Source organism: Piliocolobus tephrosceles, chromosome 6 (genome assembly GCF_002776525.5).
Source record: "Piliocolobus tephrosceles isolate RC106 chromosome 6, ASM277652v3, whole genome shotgun sequence".
Lineage (NCBI taxonomy): Eukaryota > Metazoa > Chordata > Mammalia > Primates > Cercopithecidae > Piliocolobus > Piliocolobus tephrosceles.
Genome location: NC_045439.1, coordinates 154270449 through 154289315, shown reverse-complemented (window position 1 = coordinate 154289315; position 18867 = coordinate 154270449). Strand labels below are relative to the sequence as shown.

General features: G+C 39.8%; 2 protein-coding genes across 2 annotated transcripts in view; one reads left to right on the top strand and one right to left on the bottom strand.

Annotated features, from left to right (window-relative positions):
• Positions 1-18867, top strand: part of CHRM5 (cholinergic receptor muscarinic 5) — a 99630-nt gene that overhangs the window by 32985 nt on the left and 47778 nt on the right. The window lies entirely within an intron of this gene.
• The window catches only part of AVEN (apoptosis and caspase activation inhibitor), a 186726-nt gene that overhangs the window by 146101 nt on the left and 21758 nt on the right, over positions 1-18867 (bottom strand). Inside the window, exon 2 of the mRNA XM_023230218.2 lies at positions 3811-3988. Coding sequence (XP_023085986.1) covers positions 3811-3988 — 178 coding nt within the window. The remainder of the gene's footprint in view (positions 1-3810; positions 3989-18867) is intronic.

The window sequence follows — 18867 nt, the reverse complement described above, 5'->3', positions numbered from 1 at the left end:
CCCCGTCTCTACTAAAAAATACAAAAAGCTAGCAGGGCGCGGTGGCGGGCGCCTGTAGTCCCAGCTACTCGGGAGGCTGAGGCAGGAGAATGGCGTAAACCCGGGAGACAGAGCTTGCAGTGAGCCGAGATTGCGCCACTGCACTCTAGCCTGGGTGACAGAGCGAGACTCCGTCTCAAAAAAAAAGAAAAACAATGTTCAATTATATTGAGTGTGCCAGCCATTTCTTAAGGAATTCTGACTGCAGCAGGTATCTAAGTGACATCTCAATTTTAATACATGCAACACTGAGTACCTCCTATAACTTACACACCTCAGTTAAGGGCAACTCCCTTTTTCTGGCTGTTCAGACCAAAAACCGAGTGTCATCCTTACATATCTTTTTATCTCATACCCAATATTTGCAAGTGTTCTCTGCTCTTCCCTCTACATAGATCTGGAACCCAGGCGCTTTTCACCACCTCCACTGCTCTCCTCTGGACCCAGCAACCACCACCACTGCTCACCTGGATTATAACTAGTGGCTTCCTAACTAGTCTATCTGCTATCAGTAGTAGCAGTGGCTTCCTAACTAGTCTACCTGCTCCCCTCTTGCCAGTCTTCAGTTCCTTCCAACACAGCAGAATGATCCTGTTAACACAGGAGGAAAATTGTATCACTCTTCTCTTGAAACCCTCCACTGGTTTTTCATCTCACTCAGAACAAAAGAAAACATCTTTACAATGACCTACAATACTATGCGATCTGGCTGGACAAGGCCTTTCCGACCCCATCGCATACTTGCTCACTTTGCTTCGGCCACACTGGTCTTCCTTGCGATTCCCTGTCCTCCTAATCTCAGAGCCTTTGAGCTTGCTATTCCCTTTACCTGGGACACTTTTCCCACAGATATCCTCACTTGCTCCCTCACCCTCCTCAGATCTTTGCTCAAATGTTATCTTCTCAGTAAGACCCCAGGCTACTTCTAAAACTGGTAACAGCCCTTCCTCATTTTATTTCTATTCTAAGCAATTACAGCATTTAACATTTTACATATTCTTCTTGTTTATCTCGACCCTCTAGAAAGTCAACTCTGTGAGGCAGGCGTTTATATCTGTTCTGTTCACCACTCTATGCCCAGCCTCTAAGCCAATAGCTGAAACAATGGGTACTTAAATATCTATTGAATTAACTACACTAGATACCATTCAGTCAACTGGTCACAATTTAAAAGTCCAACAGTACTATGTATTTGCAGAGATGCTGAACACTAGGAACTCTAGCTCATCTTTACTGTGGAAAGCAATTTGGCAATATCTAGAAAAGTTTATGACTGCACACCTAAGGAACCAGCAATATTTTTTCTCAGTTGTATATTTATTTATACCAACAAGGATAGTACACTACGAAGCAGAATCGTTTCAAGGAGTATGGTCAGCTTACCTAGAGAACACTACATACTGCAGAATTTTTATTATCAGAGAATGAAGTTGACCTCTCGAAAGTAAACCAATATAGCACCAAAACACTGAGTATGAAGAAAGCATGGAAGCTCTTCTCAGTCTTATGCTATCATGAGAAGAAACCTATAGATCAGCAACAGAGTGGGAAAGAAATGTAAGCACATATCAAAAGACAGGGTTTTTTGGCAATCACCAAAAAAACCAATCACAGATAAATAAGCTACTTCAGAAGAAATCAGTAAGCAAAGACACTACAAGAAAAATACATGGGACACTCAATCCATGCCAGGTTTTCAATTATAAATAAAATGCTAAAATAAATAAACAAAATCATAAACCAGAGGACAGGCCTGCTAGGTTGGACAAAAAAAAATTTTTTTTTTTGAGATGGAGTTTTGCTCTTGTTGCCCAGGCTGGAGTGCAGTGGTGCAATCTCGGCTCACCACAACCTCCACCTCCTCGGTTGAAGCAATTCTCCTGCCTCAGCCTCCCTAGTCGCTGGAATTACAGGCGCCTGCCACCACCGCCAGCTAATTTTGTGTATTTTTAGTAGAGACGAGGGTTTCACTATGTTGGCCAGGATGGTCTCGAACTTCTGACCTCAGGCGATCCACCTGCCTCAGCCTCCCAAAGTACTGGGATTACAGACATGAGCCACCGCGCCCAGCCTGGACTAGAATTTTTAACTGCCTTCCAACATTTATGAAGTATCTCTTTTTGCCAGATACTAGTAACTGACTACACACTGATTGAATTAAATCTGCTTTAGTCCACAAGTTCATTTCATTGCATTACTTCAGTTTTCTCCCCCAGATCTTTTGGCAGAACAGCTGATGAGAATTAAAACTAACCAGCTCATATTTTACTTTCATTCCCCTTCTCCCACCTTGAAGAAAAGTGCTTATAAACCCATAATTGGCCAAAATATAGGTACCAAGAGGGAAGCACTCATTTGACAGGAAAAATTATTTAGTCCTTGAACAGTCAATGAGTTGAGAACACTCCACAAACCTAAAGAAGTTATGCTATTGGAATCATCTATGGTAATGACAAACTGAATCCTGTGCTTCTGACTCACAATTTTACGATGTACTTCTTTCCTGCTCAGAAAAGCATCTTCTATTAAGTTAGAAGAGAATGCATCACTTTATTGTTCTTAGCCTCATGCAGGCATTCAAAAATACAGGCAGATAAAGAAGAAAGGTAGAACTAAACAGCAACATCAAAGTCATGCGGAAGAAAACATTCAAAACAGTCCCAAAGTGTTATTTTTGTTTTACTTCTCTGCTTCTCACGTCTGCATCCTCTGTATCTTTTTAACCTGGCAATAATTATTTATTAAGGTAATTGCAGATTCACACATAGTTGTAAAGAAATAATACAGAGAGATCTCTTGTACACATTGCCCAGTTTCCCCCAATAACATTTTGCAAAGCCATAATATAATATCACAACCAGGAGAGTGACACTGAAACTGACACAATCTGCCAATCTTATTCAAATTTATTCATACTTGTTTGTGTACATGTGTGTATATTAAGTTCTACACAGTTTTATCACCTGTGTAGGTTCCTGTATCTGCCACCACAGTCAAGATACTAAACAGTATCAGCATCCCAGGGATCTGTCATGCTGCCCCTTTATAACCACACCCGCCTCCCACCCTCCCATCCCCAACACCTGGAAATCACTCATCTATCTTCCACTTATTCTTTAAATTCTTACGCCACACCTTAGTAGGGACCCTGCAGCCGTCTGTACACCCAGCACTCCCCCATTATTCCCTGTTACTGCTCTCCAGCGTCACATCACTGAAGGTGCAACAGATCTTAGATTACAGCTGATCACGGACAGACTGGGTTTTCCCTGTATTGACAGAGAAAACTATCCAAAAGCACAATCAAAAACTTGGTGCTCAGTGCATCTGGCTCCAATAAGTGCATATCCACTACTGTGCATATGCCCGGCTACTTAAAAAAAGGAAGAAAAAAGAGAACGTATATTCTAGAAACTTTATCATGCTTCCTATAAATATAAGTAATGTTTCCTCCAGTATCAAAGCAAACATTTATTTTTCTCAGACTATCAAATTTACAGCGGCATGGCTCAGCTTTTTCCACTTATAGGAAGGCTTTTATCTATCGCAAAGACTTTAGTCATTCTACATCAGTACATGGAAACCCTTACTTCCACTTAACATCATTTTTTTCCCTTACAAGCCATTAGAAACACTGTCCTTTACTTGAATTTAAAATCCAAAGAACAAAGGATAAATTGCTAGTTATAAAAGTGGAATTTAAAAATATAAATACAATGTCTGTGCAAGTTTTAGAGCACTAAGCAGTATGCATGCAACTGGAATTCATACCTGCGGAGCTGAGGAGGACACTGAAATCTGTTCCCCTCTGGGACTCTCCACTTTCATTATTGACCCCTTTTTCAATATCTTGATATCGATCCCAGTTAGAGACAATCTTTCTTTTAGAATAATTTCCCTGTTCATCATTCTCTTCTCCATAGGTCTCTGCATCGCTGTCGTCTTCAACCTGCAACCATGAGAGACAAATCAATAAGTAGGCAGTGGAAATCCTGACCTTAGTAGAATTCCTGTAAAATAAAACAAAAAAGTACATGGGCATATCAATAAAAAGCAATACACCAAGCTGTCTGAAGATATTAAATATTAAGAGACTCACACTATACCACAGTGTTCTTTCAGGGTGAACTTTTCAGTAATCGTTAAAAAGGAAATTTAGCAAGCAGCTGCCTAAACATTTGTGTAGCTGATCTCTAAAACCTATCCCTGTGTATCCCACAGGGAATTAAGTTTCATCCAGTTAAAATAATCAAGCCTGTAAGTATCTTAAACTCAAAGGACTTCAGGATGGAAATCAATTCTCCCTTTCAATTTATGGATTTTACAAACGCATTCCATAAATATGTTTATAAGATTTAACTTTTTAGAGCAATTAAAGTATGACATGATTTAAAACTATTTAACTTAAACACACACTCGTAGGAAAACACTATTACATATAGTGAGGGACAATGACTTGTGAAATGGAGTATGAATTTACGTGGTACCACATTTACACATGTGATTCCACACTCTAGAATAATGAAAACCATTGCACATCTAAATTTGTTTTAGTATTTCTTATTAACAACTTGAGTTTGGAACAAATACATGTTATGAACAGAACCATCCAGATAGGGGATTAATGAATGTTCTGAGGTTATATATTGACACAAATCTACTTTTAAATATTGAGGGGAGACAAATTACTGACAAAGTCAAGGCCACTTCTTTTGCCCTTGATAGCCTTCTGTGAGCGCCCTCTCAGGTGTCCTCTTAGCACTCTCCAGGCTCAATTTCTCCAGCTTGCCTGCGTCATTTTTCAGGTAGTGTCTGCGTGAGCAGTTAGTTGTATACATGTGGACACACACACACACATACACAATGCTCCTAGTAAAAAGATTGCACAAAATCTTAATTTAATAGAAAAGAAAGTGCTTGGGTATACAAAAGTTCCCTGTATTACAACTGACTATGTTGTATCAATTTCTATAAGCTTTAAATGGCAGCCCTGCTCAGATGCATTCTAGAGAACAGTTTCCAGTCTTGGGCACTGAAAGGTTAAGACAGCATGCAGAAAGATACACAATGTGAACAATTCTAGAAGATAAGGAGCCCAGTTTCTTCAATAAATAAACTGCAGGAGAAAAACATGGTAGCAGAGGATGGAGAAACCTATAAACCAAATAAGCTTAAGGCATAACCAGCTGTAATGTAGGCAACTTATTTGTACTCATTTGAATAATCTAAAGGAAATAATGACTATGAGACAACTGGGAAAAAGTAAATAATGACTGGATATGTGATTACATTAAGGAAATACCACTAATTTATTGTTTGTTTGTTATAATACTGGTATTGTAATTTTTTTAAGTGTTGTTAACTTTTAGATATAAACACTGCACTCTTTATGGCTGAAAAGGTAGGACATGTGAGATTTACTCCAAAATAGTGGGTGGAGAGGAATGGTGGATAGACATGAAATACACTATACTTAATTGGTAACTGCTGAAGCTGGATGATGGGTACATGGAAAATCATATTATTATTCTATCTACTTTTGCATGTATTTAAATTTTTTCATAATAGAATATTAAATTTTTAAGAGAGAGAGAGATGCACATAGAATCTTGTGTCCCAAACAAACATTACAAAATCCTTATCAAGAAAAAAATGAGTAAAATGTATTAAAACAACTCATCTGTATAGGACGGGTTGGACTTAAAAAAAATAGTGTGGACTTAAAAAAAATAACAAGCTTTTATTAACACAGAAACAGGACATATGTATTGGAGAAAATTAGGAGGAAAAGACAAGCGAAACTAAAATAAATAAAAACCCCAAATTCTGTCAACCACAGAGTACCACTAACCCCTTAGTACACAAACTTCCAGATCTTTTTCTATGTATATATTTATATATACTTCTTTTTGGTCACCAGATTTTTAAAAAATATTCTTCATCTCTCCATTTAATAAATTTCATTTCATGTAACACCCAGGCTATTTCCAAATTTCCCTAACCCAAAGAATGTCCTATACAGCTGGTTTTTCCAAGACAGTATCCAATCCAGGACCAGGAACTGTATCTAATTGTTTATTCCTTAAGTCTCTTTGAATCTAGCACAGTCCCTATTTTTATGACACTGACTTATTCACAAGGCCAGGCCAGGTCTGGCTGCTTCCTCGTGGTATTATTTATAGATTTTTTTTATCTCCAATATTATCTATAAACTAATCTTAAAAATTTAAGTGCTCAATGGAGTCAAGCTAAATATTTTTGGCTAAAATACATCACAGATGGTGCTTTGAACCCTTTGTTACATCACATAAGATGGCTGAACAAACATAAGCACTATATATAATAACTAAGATGGGCCACAGGGTTTGGATAATGAAGTCTGATCCACTCACCCACTGTACAGATACGTCTTCCCTCCTTCATATAGGAAATTGCTTGTGCAGTGTTATTTGATCCACTGTAAATTTCTAGTTCCCCAACCATTCACTTAACAAATTTAACACTAGTCAATAATCCTCACTTGAATCAACTTTCATACACTTTCATGATATAATAGACTAGGGCCGGGCGCGGTGGCTCAAGCCTGTAATCCCAGCACTTTGGGAGGCCGAGACGGGTGCATCACAAGGTCACGAGATCGAGACCATCCTGGCTAACATGGTGAAACCCCGTCTCTACTAAAAAATACAAAAAACTAGCCGGGCGAGGTGGCGGGCGCCTGTGGTCCCAGCTACTCCAGAGGCTGAGGCAGGAGAATGGCATAAACCCAGGAGGCGGAGCTTGCAGTGAGCTGAGATCCGGCCACTGCACCCCAGCGTGGGCGACAGAGGGAGACTCCGTCTCAAAAAAAAAAAAAAAAAAAAAAAGAAATAATAGACTAATTGGCCTTTCAAGATCACTTTCAGCCCTCAAATATCATCATAAAGCCTCCCTGTCAAAACAAAAAGATGGCATTCTACATTACGATCTAGGGACTGCAAAGGCTGCCTGAAAACTAGAGCATTCCTGCAAGTTTCTGAGAATCAAAAGATGCTGGCAGATTAAACATATACAATAGAATCTGCTATGCAAATAACAAATACCAGGAACATTCTGCAGAAAATAGCCTTAGCCGGGCACGGTGGCTCACGCCTGTAATCCTAGCACTTTGGGAGGCTGAGGCGGGCGGATCATGAGGTCAGTAGATCGAGACCATCCTGGCTAACACAGTGAAACCCCGCCTCTACCAAAACTACAAAAAATTAGCCGGGCGTGGTGGTGGGCGCCTGTACTACCAGCTACTCGGGAGGCTGAGGCAGGAGAATGGCATGAACCTGGGAGGCAGAGCTTGCAGTGAGCTGAGATCATGCCATTGCACTCCAGCCTGGGCGACAGAGCCAGACTCCATCTCAAAAAAAAAAAAAAATTAAATAAAAAAAAAAATAGCCTTGTAACTGATGAGAATCTGCAGGACAGAACTAGACCTGAAAACACCGGCAGGGTTCTGTCTGGGAAAATTCAATATTCTTTTGTTGGCCCATTGGGTCAACAGAGTTGAGAAAGGCTTCTCCAGTTAGTATAAAACCTATAAAACCTCTGAACATAGCTATAACACATGGCAAAAATGTAAACCTGGGCAAAATAAGTACCTTGATCTAAAAGAGGATTATGATCTGAAACACCTAAGGAACTATTAATGCAGTGACACAAGCACCGAAATGGCAAGTGGGAGACCTAGACCAAATTAATGGTCCTGCCAAATGTTTATAATAGGCTGATCCTTGTGCATATGAATGACTCACCAGTCCCCAAATTAGAAGAACTACTGAACAAGGATCTCATTACCCGGACCCAAATGCAGAGACAAACAGAGCTGTCATTAGCCTTCATTCACAAGAGAGTAGTAAGAAGGAATAATAATAAAAAAGTTTAGAAGACATTCGATGTAACTGAAAGATGTATCTTAAAAACTAGAGATTTTATAGGTTCATTGTGCAAAGATCTGAGACAAAATAAAAATAGGCAAAGCCTCAATATGGAGAAAAAGAAGAGAGCAAATAAAATACTGATCAGAAAACAAGGTGAAAACTGTAAAGATAAAGGCATCATTTTCATATAAATATCGTTACAAAATCAGTCTGGTGGTTTTCGCTGTAGTATTTCATACCTGGACAATGGTCACTGGTTGCACTGTTCAGAGATTAACAGGAATCCAATTAGATTAATAAGCTGAAGACCTATTATATAATCAAACCACTGCCGAGCTATTATCTTGTCCAATGACACACACAGACACACAAATCCATTTAAAACAAATTGAGATTCCCAACTAGAAAGAGTAGCTTAATGTTTTACAGCTTTTCCAATAGGCAAGGGTTGTTTTGACTTCACCTGCTCTGCAGAATGAAAATGAAAACATGAAATAAAAAAAATGAATCAACTTCCTAATAATAAGAATTGTCATGATAACTCTATGTCATTCTCCAAACAGGAGAGACGACGGCCCCTTACACATACATATGGGAACTGTACATAGAACATAATTCAGCCAAATTCTCTGCCACTTTCAAACAAGGCATGCTTTTCTTCTAGTATCCAGTAACATGTTCCTCATTTCCATCTGAGACCTACCTGGAGTCTCTTTTAATGTCCATATTTCTACCAACAGTATCTTCGGGACAACCCAGGCTGCTTCTATCATGCACCTTAAAATTCTTCCAGCTTCTACTCACTACACAATTCCAAAGCCACTTCCATACTTTTAGGTATTTGTTAGAGCAGCACCCCATTTCCTGGTCCCAAGATCTGTATTACTTTCCTACAGCTGTCATAACAAAGTATCACAAATTAGATGGCTTAAAACCACAGAAACGTTTTTCTCTCTCAGTTCTGGAGGCTAGAAGTCTGAAATCTGGGTATTGGTAGGGTTGGCTCTTCCTGGAACTTCTGAGGGAGAATCTGTTCCATGATGTTCTCCAGCTTCTTAGTGGTTGCTGGCATCCTTAGCATTCCTTCTTTTGCCATTTTCACATGGCATCTTCTCCTCTACGGGTGTGTATCTTCTCCATTCTTACAGGGACATGAGTTATACTGGATTACGGCCTACCTTAATCCAGTAAGACCTTGTTTTATCTTTGATTACCTCTGCAAAGAACCTATTTCCAAGTAAGATCACACTCACAGATACTGCAGATTAGAATTTAAACATATCAAAAATTTTGGAAGACAAAAATCACCTATCACAGGAAAATAAAATAGTCGAAAATAACGGGTGGGCCTGGCACCATGGCTCACTTCTGTAATCCCAGCACTTTAGGAAGCCAAGGCAGAAGGACTGCTTGAGGCCAGGAGTTCGAGACCAGCCTAGGCAACATAGCAAGACCCTATCTCCACGAAAAAGATAAAAATTAGCCAGGTATGGTGGTGTACATCCGTTGTCCCAGCTACTCAGGAGGTTGAGGTGAGAGGATCAGCTGACCTGGGAGTTTGAGGCTGCAGTGAGCTATGATTGCGCCAGTGCACTGAAGCCTGGGGGACAGAGCAAGATCCTGTCCCTTAAAAAGAAAAAGAAGAAAAATAATACCTGAAAACTTCCCAAAGTTGATGAAAAACCTTTTTTTTTTTGAGAGACAGAGTCTTGCTCTGTCACCCAGGCTGGAGTGCAGTGACGCAATCTCAGCTCACTGCAACCTCCGCCTCCCGGGTTGAAGTGATTCTCCTGCCTCAGCCTCCCAAGTAGCTGGGACCACAGACGTATGCCACCATGCCTGGAAAATTTTTTGTATTTTTAGTAGAGATGGGGTTTCACCATGTTAGCCAGGATGGTCTCGATCTCCTGACCTCGTGATCTGCCCGCCTCAGCCTCCCAAAGGGCTGGGATTACAGATATGAGCCACCGCACCTAGCCAATGAAAAACCTTTATACATCCAAGAAGCTCAACGAACTTCTAGTATATATGCAAAGAGAGTCACAGATATATAATTAAAATGCTAAAAGCCCAAAACAAGGATTCTGCAGACCCACTCCATTTTGTTAAAAATAAAATTAAAACACACACACACACACACTTACGGAGAAAATACTGAAAATCAAGATAAAAGAAAAAACAACTCATCACAAGACAACCCAAAGAAAATTAATGGCTAACTTCTCATCAGAATCAACGGAATAATATAACATATTCAAAGTGTTCCTAGGAAAAAAACTGTCAGCCAAGAATCCTACATACAGAAAAGTTATCTTTCAAAAATGAGGATGAGAAAAAGACATTCCCAGATAAACAAAAAGTAAGAAAATTTGTGATAACAGGCCCACCTTACAAGATACACTAACATAAAGTTCTTCAAGCTAAAACAAGTGGTCCTAAACAGCAATTCAAATCCACGTGAAACAAACAAAGAGCACCCGTAATTATGTAACTATAAAATATCACATAAATGCCTATTTCTTCTCCTCTCTTCCCTTTACTGATTTTAAAAGCAATTGTATAAAACAACATGTGTATAACTGTATTGCTGGGCCTATAACATATAGATTTTTTAAAAAACTAATATCCAACTATAGCTGTCTACAGGAGATTCACTTTAGAATTCAAAGGTACAAGTAGCAGTAAAAGAAAGAAAAAGGATAAAAAAAATTCTAAGCAAACAGTAAAGAGCTAGCATGACTACATAAATATCAGACAAAATAGACTTTAAAACAAAAATCATTATAAAGACCAAGAAGGCTGTTACATAATAATAAAAAGGTCAATTAAAAAGATATAACAATTGGGCTGGGTACAGTGGTTCATGCCTGCAATCCCAATGCTTTGGGAGGCCGAGGTAGGGAGGATCACTTGAGGCCAGAGAGTTTGAGATCAGTCTGGGCAACATAGAGAGCATTGCTACAAAAATAAAAATAAAAAATTAGCTGGGCGTGGTGGCATGAACCTGTAGTCCCAGCACTTGAGCCCAAGAGTTTGAAGTTACAGTGAGCTATGATCATGCCACTGTACTCCAGCCTGGGCAATGGAGTGAAATCCTATCTCTTAAAAGAAAAAAAAGAAACATAACAATTATGAACATATAAACATATGCTCCTAGGAACAAAGTTCCACAATGTATGAAGCAAAAACTGACAGAATTGAAGGGAGAATAGAAAGTTTAACAATAATAGTTAGAAACTTCACGACCCTACCTTTAACAATGGATTAGACCAACTAGACAAAAGGAACCATATGCTTAACCGAAGTAATAAAAAGATTTACTTACTGAAGCTGCCATCCTATTTAACTTACAATAAAGAAACAGTAATTTACATTAATTTATAATCTGCTTAATTTAACTGGACCACCTATGAACAGTGTATTTGGGCAACCTTATTCATTAAATATCCTCCTACCTTTTCTTACCAAAAATAAATACATAAATAAAAGAGGTTGCCAAGAGAATATTTAAAGATTATCTCTATCACCAAGAGCCTTCAGATAAGCCAGTAAAATTTCAGAAGTTATTAATACTAACAACATATAACAACCAGACAACAGAGCTTATTTAAAGCCTTTTACGTATAAGAACCTAGTTTTTGCAGGTCGCTGGTTCTACTTTCTTCTGGAGCAAAAAGGTATAGAAAAGGCTTTCCTGTTTTGAAGCTAATAAGGAGTTCAAAAACATTCACACATTTTTCACCCACCTCCTATGTTCCTCACAAAAGGTAAATTATATCATAGAAGGGAATAGGTAGAATAGAAAGAAATGAGAAAGAACACATTTAAGGAAACCCTCCAATAAAAAGTCACCAAAAACTAATCGCAGTGATGAATAATGTCAAATATGCTCTATTAAAATTTTACAATGTGTATAATTGAAAAATAATATTAATTCAGACTATTTCAAAATGTTTAATGTTATTGAGCCTTAAAATATATCACTGATTAATAGTTAATTGCCAGCTTTTATATTTGTAACCCTATTAAGGTCATTTTTATCTTATATAATCATTTGGACCATAGGCAATAACTTAACACTGCTTTTTTCACTATTAAAAAACATTATCTTTTTAACAATAGAAAAATTCACAAACCATCAAAATTAAAGAAGTCAGTGACAGTTTTCGATATTTGAAAAGTGTGCTAGGGCTGGGCATTGTGGCTCATCCCTATAATTCCCACACTTTGGGAGGCCTAAGCAGGAGGATTACTTGAGCCCAAGAGCTCAAGGCTGCAATGAGCTATGATCATGCCACTGCACTCCAGCCTGGGTGACAGAGCAAGACTCTGTCTCAAAAAAAAACTTTGTTTACTAGCCCTATATGAAAAAGGAAAAAAAGGCAGGGGGAACGACGCTAGCAGAAACAATTCTTTCAAGAAGTGAAATTTCAATAAAAGACTGAATTAAAAAGGATATGGATATACAAAAAAAGGACATTTCCATTTGTCTTTGCGTATTAAATAAAATATACATTGTACATTAAATAAGATATACATCATATTTGAAAAAATGAATAAATGCAGTATATGGCATATATGTGAATTTCTTGATCCCAGAACAATGTACCTAATAATAAATATTTGGGCTCCAAAACACTGTGGCCATTAAGAATGGGAATAAAATGATACACATGATAGTCAAATTCAACTGTTTCTCTAGCAAGAGAAGTATATAGAGCTGCCCTTCCTTGTGGTCAGTATAAGGAAAAAGCAGAGAGGAAGGGAGAAGAGACATCCCAGGACCAAGAAAATGGAAACTCAGCCCTCAGTGCAGCTGTTCAATGACTCGTCTCACAGGCTTCTCATTCCATCTCTCTCTTTCCCCAAGTCCTTATATCTTTCTCACGTGTGTCATGTTGCTTCAAAGTTGGCTAAAACTGGAAGGCACAGGAAGGTCATTAGCATCTGCAGGCAGCCCACACCAGGGACAGACTATGGGATTTCTTAAAATCAAGACCTTGCGAGTTCTATGCTTCAGTGACTTAAGGATAATTTGGGAAATTAGACTGGAGTAACTTTTATTGGACTAATTAGTGATTTTAAACTACACTTTGGGGAGGTCCTTTTAGGGAGGACCTAAGAAAGGAAGGGAGAAATGGCAATAGAATCAGTTTCATTTTATCTGCTTTAAAAAATGAGCTTCTTATAAGAATGTGGGACTTTTTCAGCTTTTTAACAAGGTTTGGAAACTACCAAATTAAGTCATTTTGCAAGTCCCAACTCCCAGGTAAAGTCTATGAGCTAGATTACCATCAACAACTTTTCTAGTAAAGAAGGCATTAAATGGTCCTATACAAAGACAATGTGCTTCTTGGCGTAGTTATGATCTTAGAGAAAAGATACCTTTTTGCTTTGTCAATCTATTTAATCCACAGACACACACAATAAGTAGTGACACAACTATAAGGCCTATCGGTAAAAAATGTCCTTCGTTAAATCATATGATTAAAGGTCATCTTTATAAAAAATGTCTTTATATAAAGACCCTGAGTATTTCTGGGTGACCTTAGTGTGCAAAATGTATTCACCTCAACAATTGACACTGACTATTTACTGTTTTTCTGAAGGGAGAAAGGGATGCTTCAGGTACATCTGCCTCTCTGTTCCATTTTTGCTGGGATTTCACTGCATATGGTTAATGCTGCAAATGGCCAGATTTTCTTTTGTCTCTGTCTCAGTTAAATTTTCAACTCTCGTATCTACCAGCGCAAGTCTGGTTTCCTTAGTTACTCAGGTTTTAATGTCATCACATATCACTTTCCAGAAAAATCAGACCATTAAATAGCTGTCTTCTGGCCCACTTGAAGATACTTTCCAAACCCTCACGTCACCAGAGGAAGAGAACTTAATTAACAAGTAAAGCATTACTGAACTAGAAGGAACCTAGAGAGGTCAAGCCTCTGCCCTCAAGCAAGCACATGCAGAAATCACAGTGTACTAGTCTGTCCTACGGCTAGGTTCTGGGGTTATGTTTACTTTTCACCTGAGTTAACCATTGGTTTTTCCTTTATAAGCACAAATTTCCAATTTCTTAATCATTGTCATGGTCTGTTTTAAATTTCCTAAATTCCCCACCACCTTTTTAATGGTTATAATTAAATGGTTATAATCGAAATAAATGTAGCATACTAAGGACTTGACCAGTGTCTCCTCCTCTCTACCACAAGTTTTTTTTTTTTTTTTTTTTTTTTGAGACAGAGTCTCACTCTGTTGCCCTGGCTAGAGTGCAATGGCACAATCTCGGCTGACTGCAACCTCCGCCTCCTGAGTTCAAGCGATTCTCATGTCTCAGCCTCCTGAGTAGCTGGGATTACAGGCACCCACCACCATGCCCAGCTAATATTTGTATTTTTAGTAGAGGTGGGGTTTCGCCATGTTGGCCAGGCTGGTCTCAAACTCCTGACCTCAAGCGATCCATCTGCCTTGACCTCCCCAAGTGCTAGGATTACAAGTGTGAGCCACTGTGCCTGGCCAAATTTTTTAAATAAAATGAAAATAAAAATAGTATAGTTCCTTCCCAGGACAAACTCATTTCTTTAAGTACGACTCTAAGTGGCACTTATTTTTACATTTGTCTGTCCTGCAATGTGTCCACAGAGAGCTACTTTTGCTCCTTGCACCACTAACTTGCCGACATTCATTGACCAGTGTTTCCTGAGTAGTTACTGAGTCCCAGCACTGGATCAGGCATTGGGAACACAAAGACCAATAAGCCAAGGGCCCCAGCCTCAAGAACTCACAGTGCTGTGGGAAACATGCAGAAGTAAACATATATAGTGTGATATCAGCTACTATAAAACATTCACAAGATGTTATGGAAGCACAGAAAAAGCACTACCAAAGGGGGACAAGGGGGGATGGGGGACATCTTCAGGACCAGGCTTGTGAGCCAGTGCGAAGCAGGAGGATGACATCATCGGCTGAGGGAACCGTATGTACGAGGACCCCAGAGCGAGACACAGTCCTGCCCTAGATGGAGACTCACGGCCTGAGATGAGCCTACTGAAGGAAGGCTGCTATCTTCCACCTGCTGGCGGGGCAGAGGGAACTCTCATTATCCCGTGCCTTGGTATTAGCAAAGAACGTGCTTCTAACCAACAGTAACAGCTGTTCAAAACAAAACCCAGGGAAATCAACAATGGGAAATTTTGAAAAAAGAAAAACACATTTAGCCGGGCATGGTGGCTCACGCCTGTAATCCCAGCACTCTGGGAGGCCGACACGGGCACATCACCTGAGATCAGGAGTTTGAGACCAGCCTGGCCAACATGGCGAAACCCCGTCTCTACTAAAAGTATGAAAAAGTAGCCGGGCGTGGTGGCTCGCACCTGAAATCCCAGCTACTTGGGAGGCTGAGGCAGGAGAATTGCTTGAACCCGGGAGGCAGAGATTACAGTGAATCAAGATCATGCCATTACACTCCAGCTTAAGCAACAAGAGCGAAACTCCGTCTCAAAAAAAAAAAAAAAGAAAAGAAAAAAAGAATGTGTTTGAAGATTCTGGGAAGATGGGAGCAGCAGCAGTATGGCTTTCCCAGTTCCCCTGATAAAAAATACACAGAGCAGCTAGGATAGCAAAATAAAAAATCCACAGGAAACAGCCACAAAAGCCTAGGTGACAAAGTATTTCCATGAAGTCCCAAATATGAGCAGGTACAAATCACCAACAGTCACAAGACCTGCAAAGTAGGTACCAGTGTCTGTGAGAGGAAGCAGAGGGGATCAGTGCAGCATCTGACAGACCTGGGCATCCCAAAACAAACAGCAGGCACTCAACTGGAAAGTTCAGCGGGCCCGTCTGGGAACAGCCGCTAAGTATGTCGGGTCTACTCCAACAGTTGGTGAGTTCGAGGAATTTGCAGCCAAGGCTGAAGGAGCTGAGAATGTGGCCTCTTGACCTCTCAAAACTAACTGGCCAAAGCTCTTTGGCCAGACAAAACTCCACTCTGAAGAGAAACTCCTGGGGGCAGATTTCAAATTGAGCAGAAGAGGAATAAGAAAAGATAAAGGGAAAGGAAGGGTCAGATAGAGGGGGTGAGGGGTGCTGGATTTGAGAAGCAGGGACCATCTTTTTAAACACTTCAAGACAACAGAAGACTTCCGGTACTCTAGAATCCTGACGCCTGAAAAGCTGTCCTTAACAGGTGTCTCCTTTCTAAAAGTTGGGAAAACTGACTTTGCATGAAGACGAGCAACAACAAAGGATCACAGTCAAATCCCATGCGAAGCTGTTAGCGTGGGGAAAAAGATAACAAAGGAGCGCCTTTCTAAAAATTCCACAAAATACCCAAAAACGTTTTATTATAATACAATCTCACTGTTTAAGGATAATGGGGGAAATGAACTAAAAATTCCACCCTTGGTCTTTAGGAACAAAAAAAGTAACAGTTGTCAACTCTCAATCTTGCTCAGAAACGGCAATACACGAGGGAAAAAAAAGTGGGTAGAGAGACTCTGACAGAGAAAAAGGTAAACAAACCCACAAAGCTAATGTTGAGTGACACGTCTCAAAGGGATCTTCACTCTATCCCTTTCCTTCTCCAGGCCCTTATATCTTTCTCATAGGTGTTATTTAATTTCAGAGACAAAATGATAAAAATGAGTGGCATGAAAGAGTAATTACCATTCGTTAGCAGAATCAAGAATTGGAGACAGTACATTCCTGGCTCCTTAGATGCACTCTAACTTTCCTTCAAACAATACACCCTCAGATCTGAACGGTAACCATTATGTGGACATAAAACTGGAAAGTGGCTGGGCGCGGTGGCTCATGCCTGTAATCCCAGCACTTTGGGACGCCAAGGCGGGCGGATAGCCTGAGGTCGGGAGTTCGAGACCAGCCTGACCAACATGGAGAAACCCCGTCTCTACTAAAAATACAAAATTAGCCGGGCATGGTGGTGCGTGCCTATAATTCCAGCTACTCGGAACCCCAGGAGGGAGAGGTTGCAGTGAGTCGAGATTGTGCCATTGCACTCCAGCCTGGGCAACAGGAGCAAAACTCCATCTCAAAAAACAAAAACAACAAACAAAAACCGGAAAGCAATTTATCTCTCCTACGTACTGTATTAGAATGAAGTACACAGTACTATCAGATCAACAAAACCACAGACTTTAAAAAATCTTATTAGGTAGTAAAGTTACAATACTAATAGACACCGAGTTAGGCTCACATCGGTACTGACCTCTCCACCTCACCTGGTCAATTTTATCTACTTCCTGGTACTTGATACTCTGCATGTGGCCACACGACTCTTTATTCTTACAAATTTTCCCCTTTCCCTTCATGCCACACTTCAGTCAAAAGTATCTCAGCAATATGTATCTCCTGGGCTACAAAATGTAACCTGAATCTTTTTAAAATATTACCAACAGGAGTTTTTGATCCAGTCAACAAACTTTTCTCCACTAACTAAACCCAAGTGTCTCTACTTGCTTGTATGCTATGGAGTATATAATCAGAAACAAATTAAATACTCAGAGAATTCCCTTCTCCGGTGAGTGGTCCATTTTAAACCAGCGTAACTGTTTAGTCAAAAACAAAAGGTTTGTTTCCTCTTCACATTCAGAGTTCCAGACCATTACCTTCTAAATAACTCAGGTTCACCAAAATATCATCTGCCAACCACGTGTGGTGGCGCACACCTGTAATTGCAGCACTTTGGGAGGCCAAGGTGGGTGGATTACTAGAGCCCAGGAATTCAAGATCAGCCCAGGCAACATGGCAAAACCCCATCTCTACAAAAAAGTACCAAAAATTAGCCGGGCGTGGTGGCACATCCCTGTAGTCCAAGGTACTCAGGAGGCTGAGGTGGGAGCATCACCTCAGCCCAAGGTGGTCGAGGCTGTAATGAGCTGTGATTGTGCCACTGCATTCCTGGATGACAGAATGAGACGCTGTCTCAAGGGGAAAAAAAAAAAAGGTATCATTTGACAAAGCTTCTCACCTACAATAAACCCAACTACCTGTCTCAAATCCACTCACTCTGTTCACCTATTAACAATTCATCCAAAAGCCTAGAACTGAGCTCTCATACAAAACGAAACAAAGCAAAGCAACCACCACCATACCATTTTAAAGAGCATGGAGATTTCATCCCCATTCCAATAAAGTTAAGCAGATTCCCCTAAGAATAACACTTCAAGAGAGAAGATATCAACCACTTAAGATTTTTCAGGTAACGTCCCTATCATCATGTAACTATCAATTCTCATAAGATGCCAATTAACCAAGATAAGTGATTTCAGTAAGGTTTTTTGGTTTTTTTTTTTTTTTTTTGAGACAGGGTCTTGCTACGTCATCCAGGCTGGAGTACAAGTGCAATCAGCTTATTTCAACCTCCATCTACCAGTTCAAGCAATTCTCCTGCCTCAGTCTCTCGAGTAGCTGAGACTACAGGTGCATGCCACCACACCCAGCTAATTTTTGTATTTTTAGTAGAGACAGGGTTTCACCATGTTGGCCAGGCAGGTCTCGAACTCCTGACCTCAAGTGATCCACCCACCTCAGCCTCCCAAAGTGCCGGGATTACAGGCGTGAGCCACTGCGCCCGGCCAGTAAGCCTAAGGTTCTAAAATGATTAAAAACTCCATTGTCTAGCAACTAAATAATGCACCATATACCATTCTGGTCAACAATGTACCACATTTACAACAGTGGTCCCATAAGGTCATAATGGAGCTGAAAATAATGCCATAGTGCAAGGCATTATTCACATGTTTGTGGCGATACTGGTGTAAACAAACCTACTACGTTACCAGTCATATAAAAGTCTAGCACATACAATTATGTACAGTACATACTTGATAATGATACTAAATGGTTACTGATTTATTTACTATATTGTACTTTTTACCATTATTTTAGAGTATAGTCATTC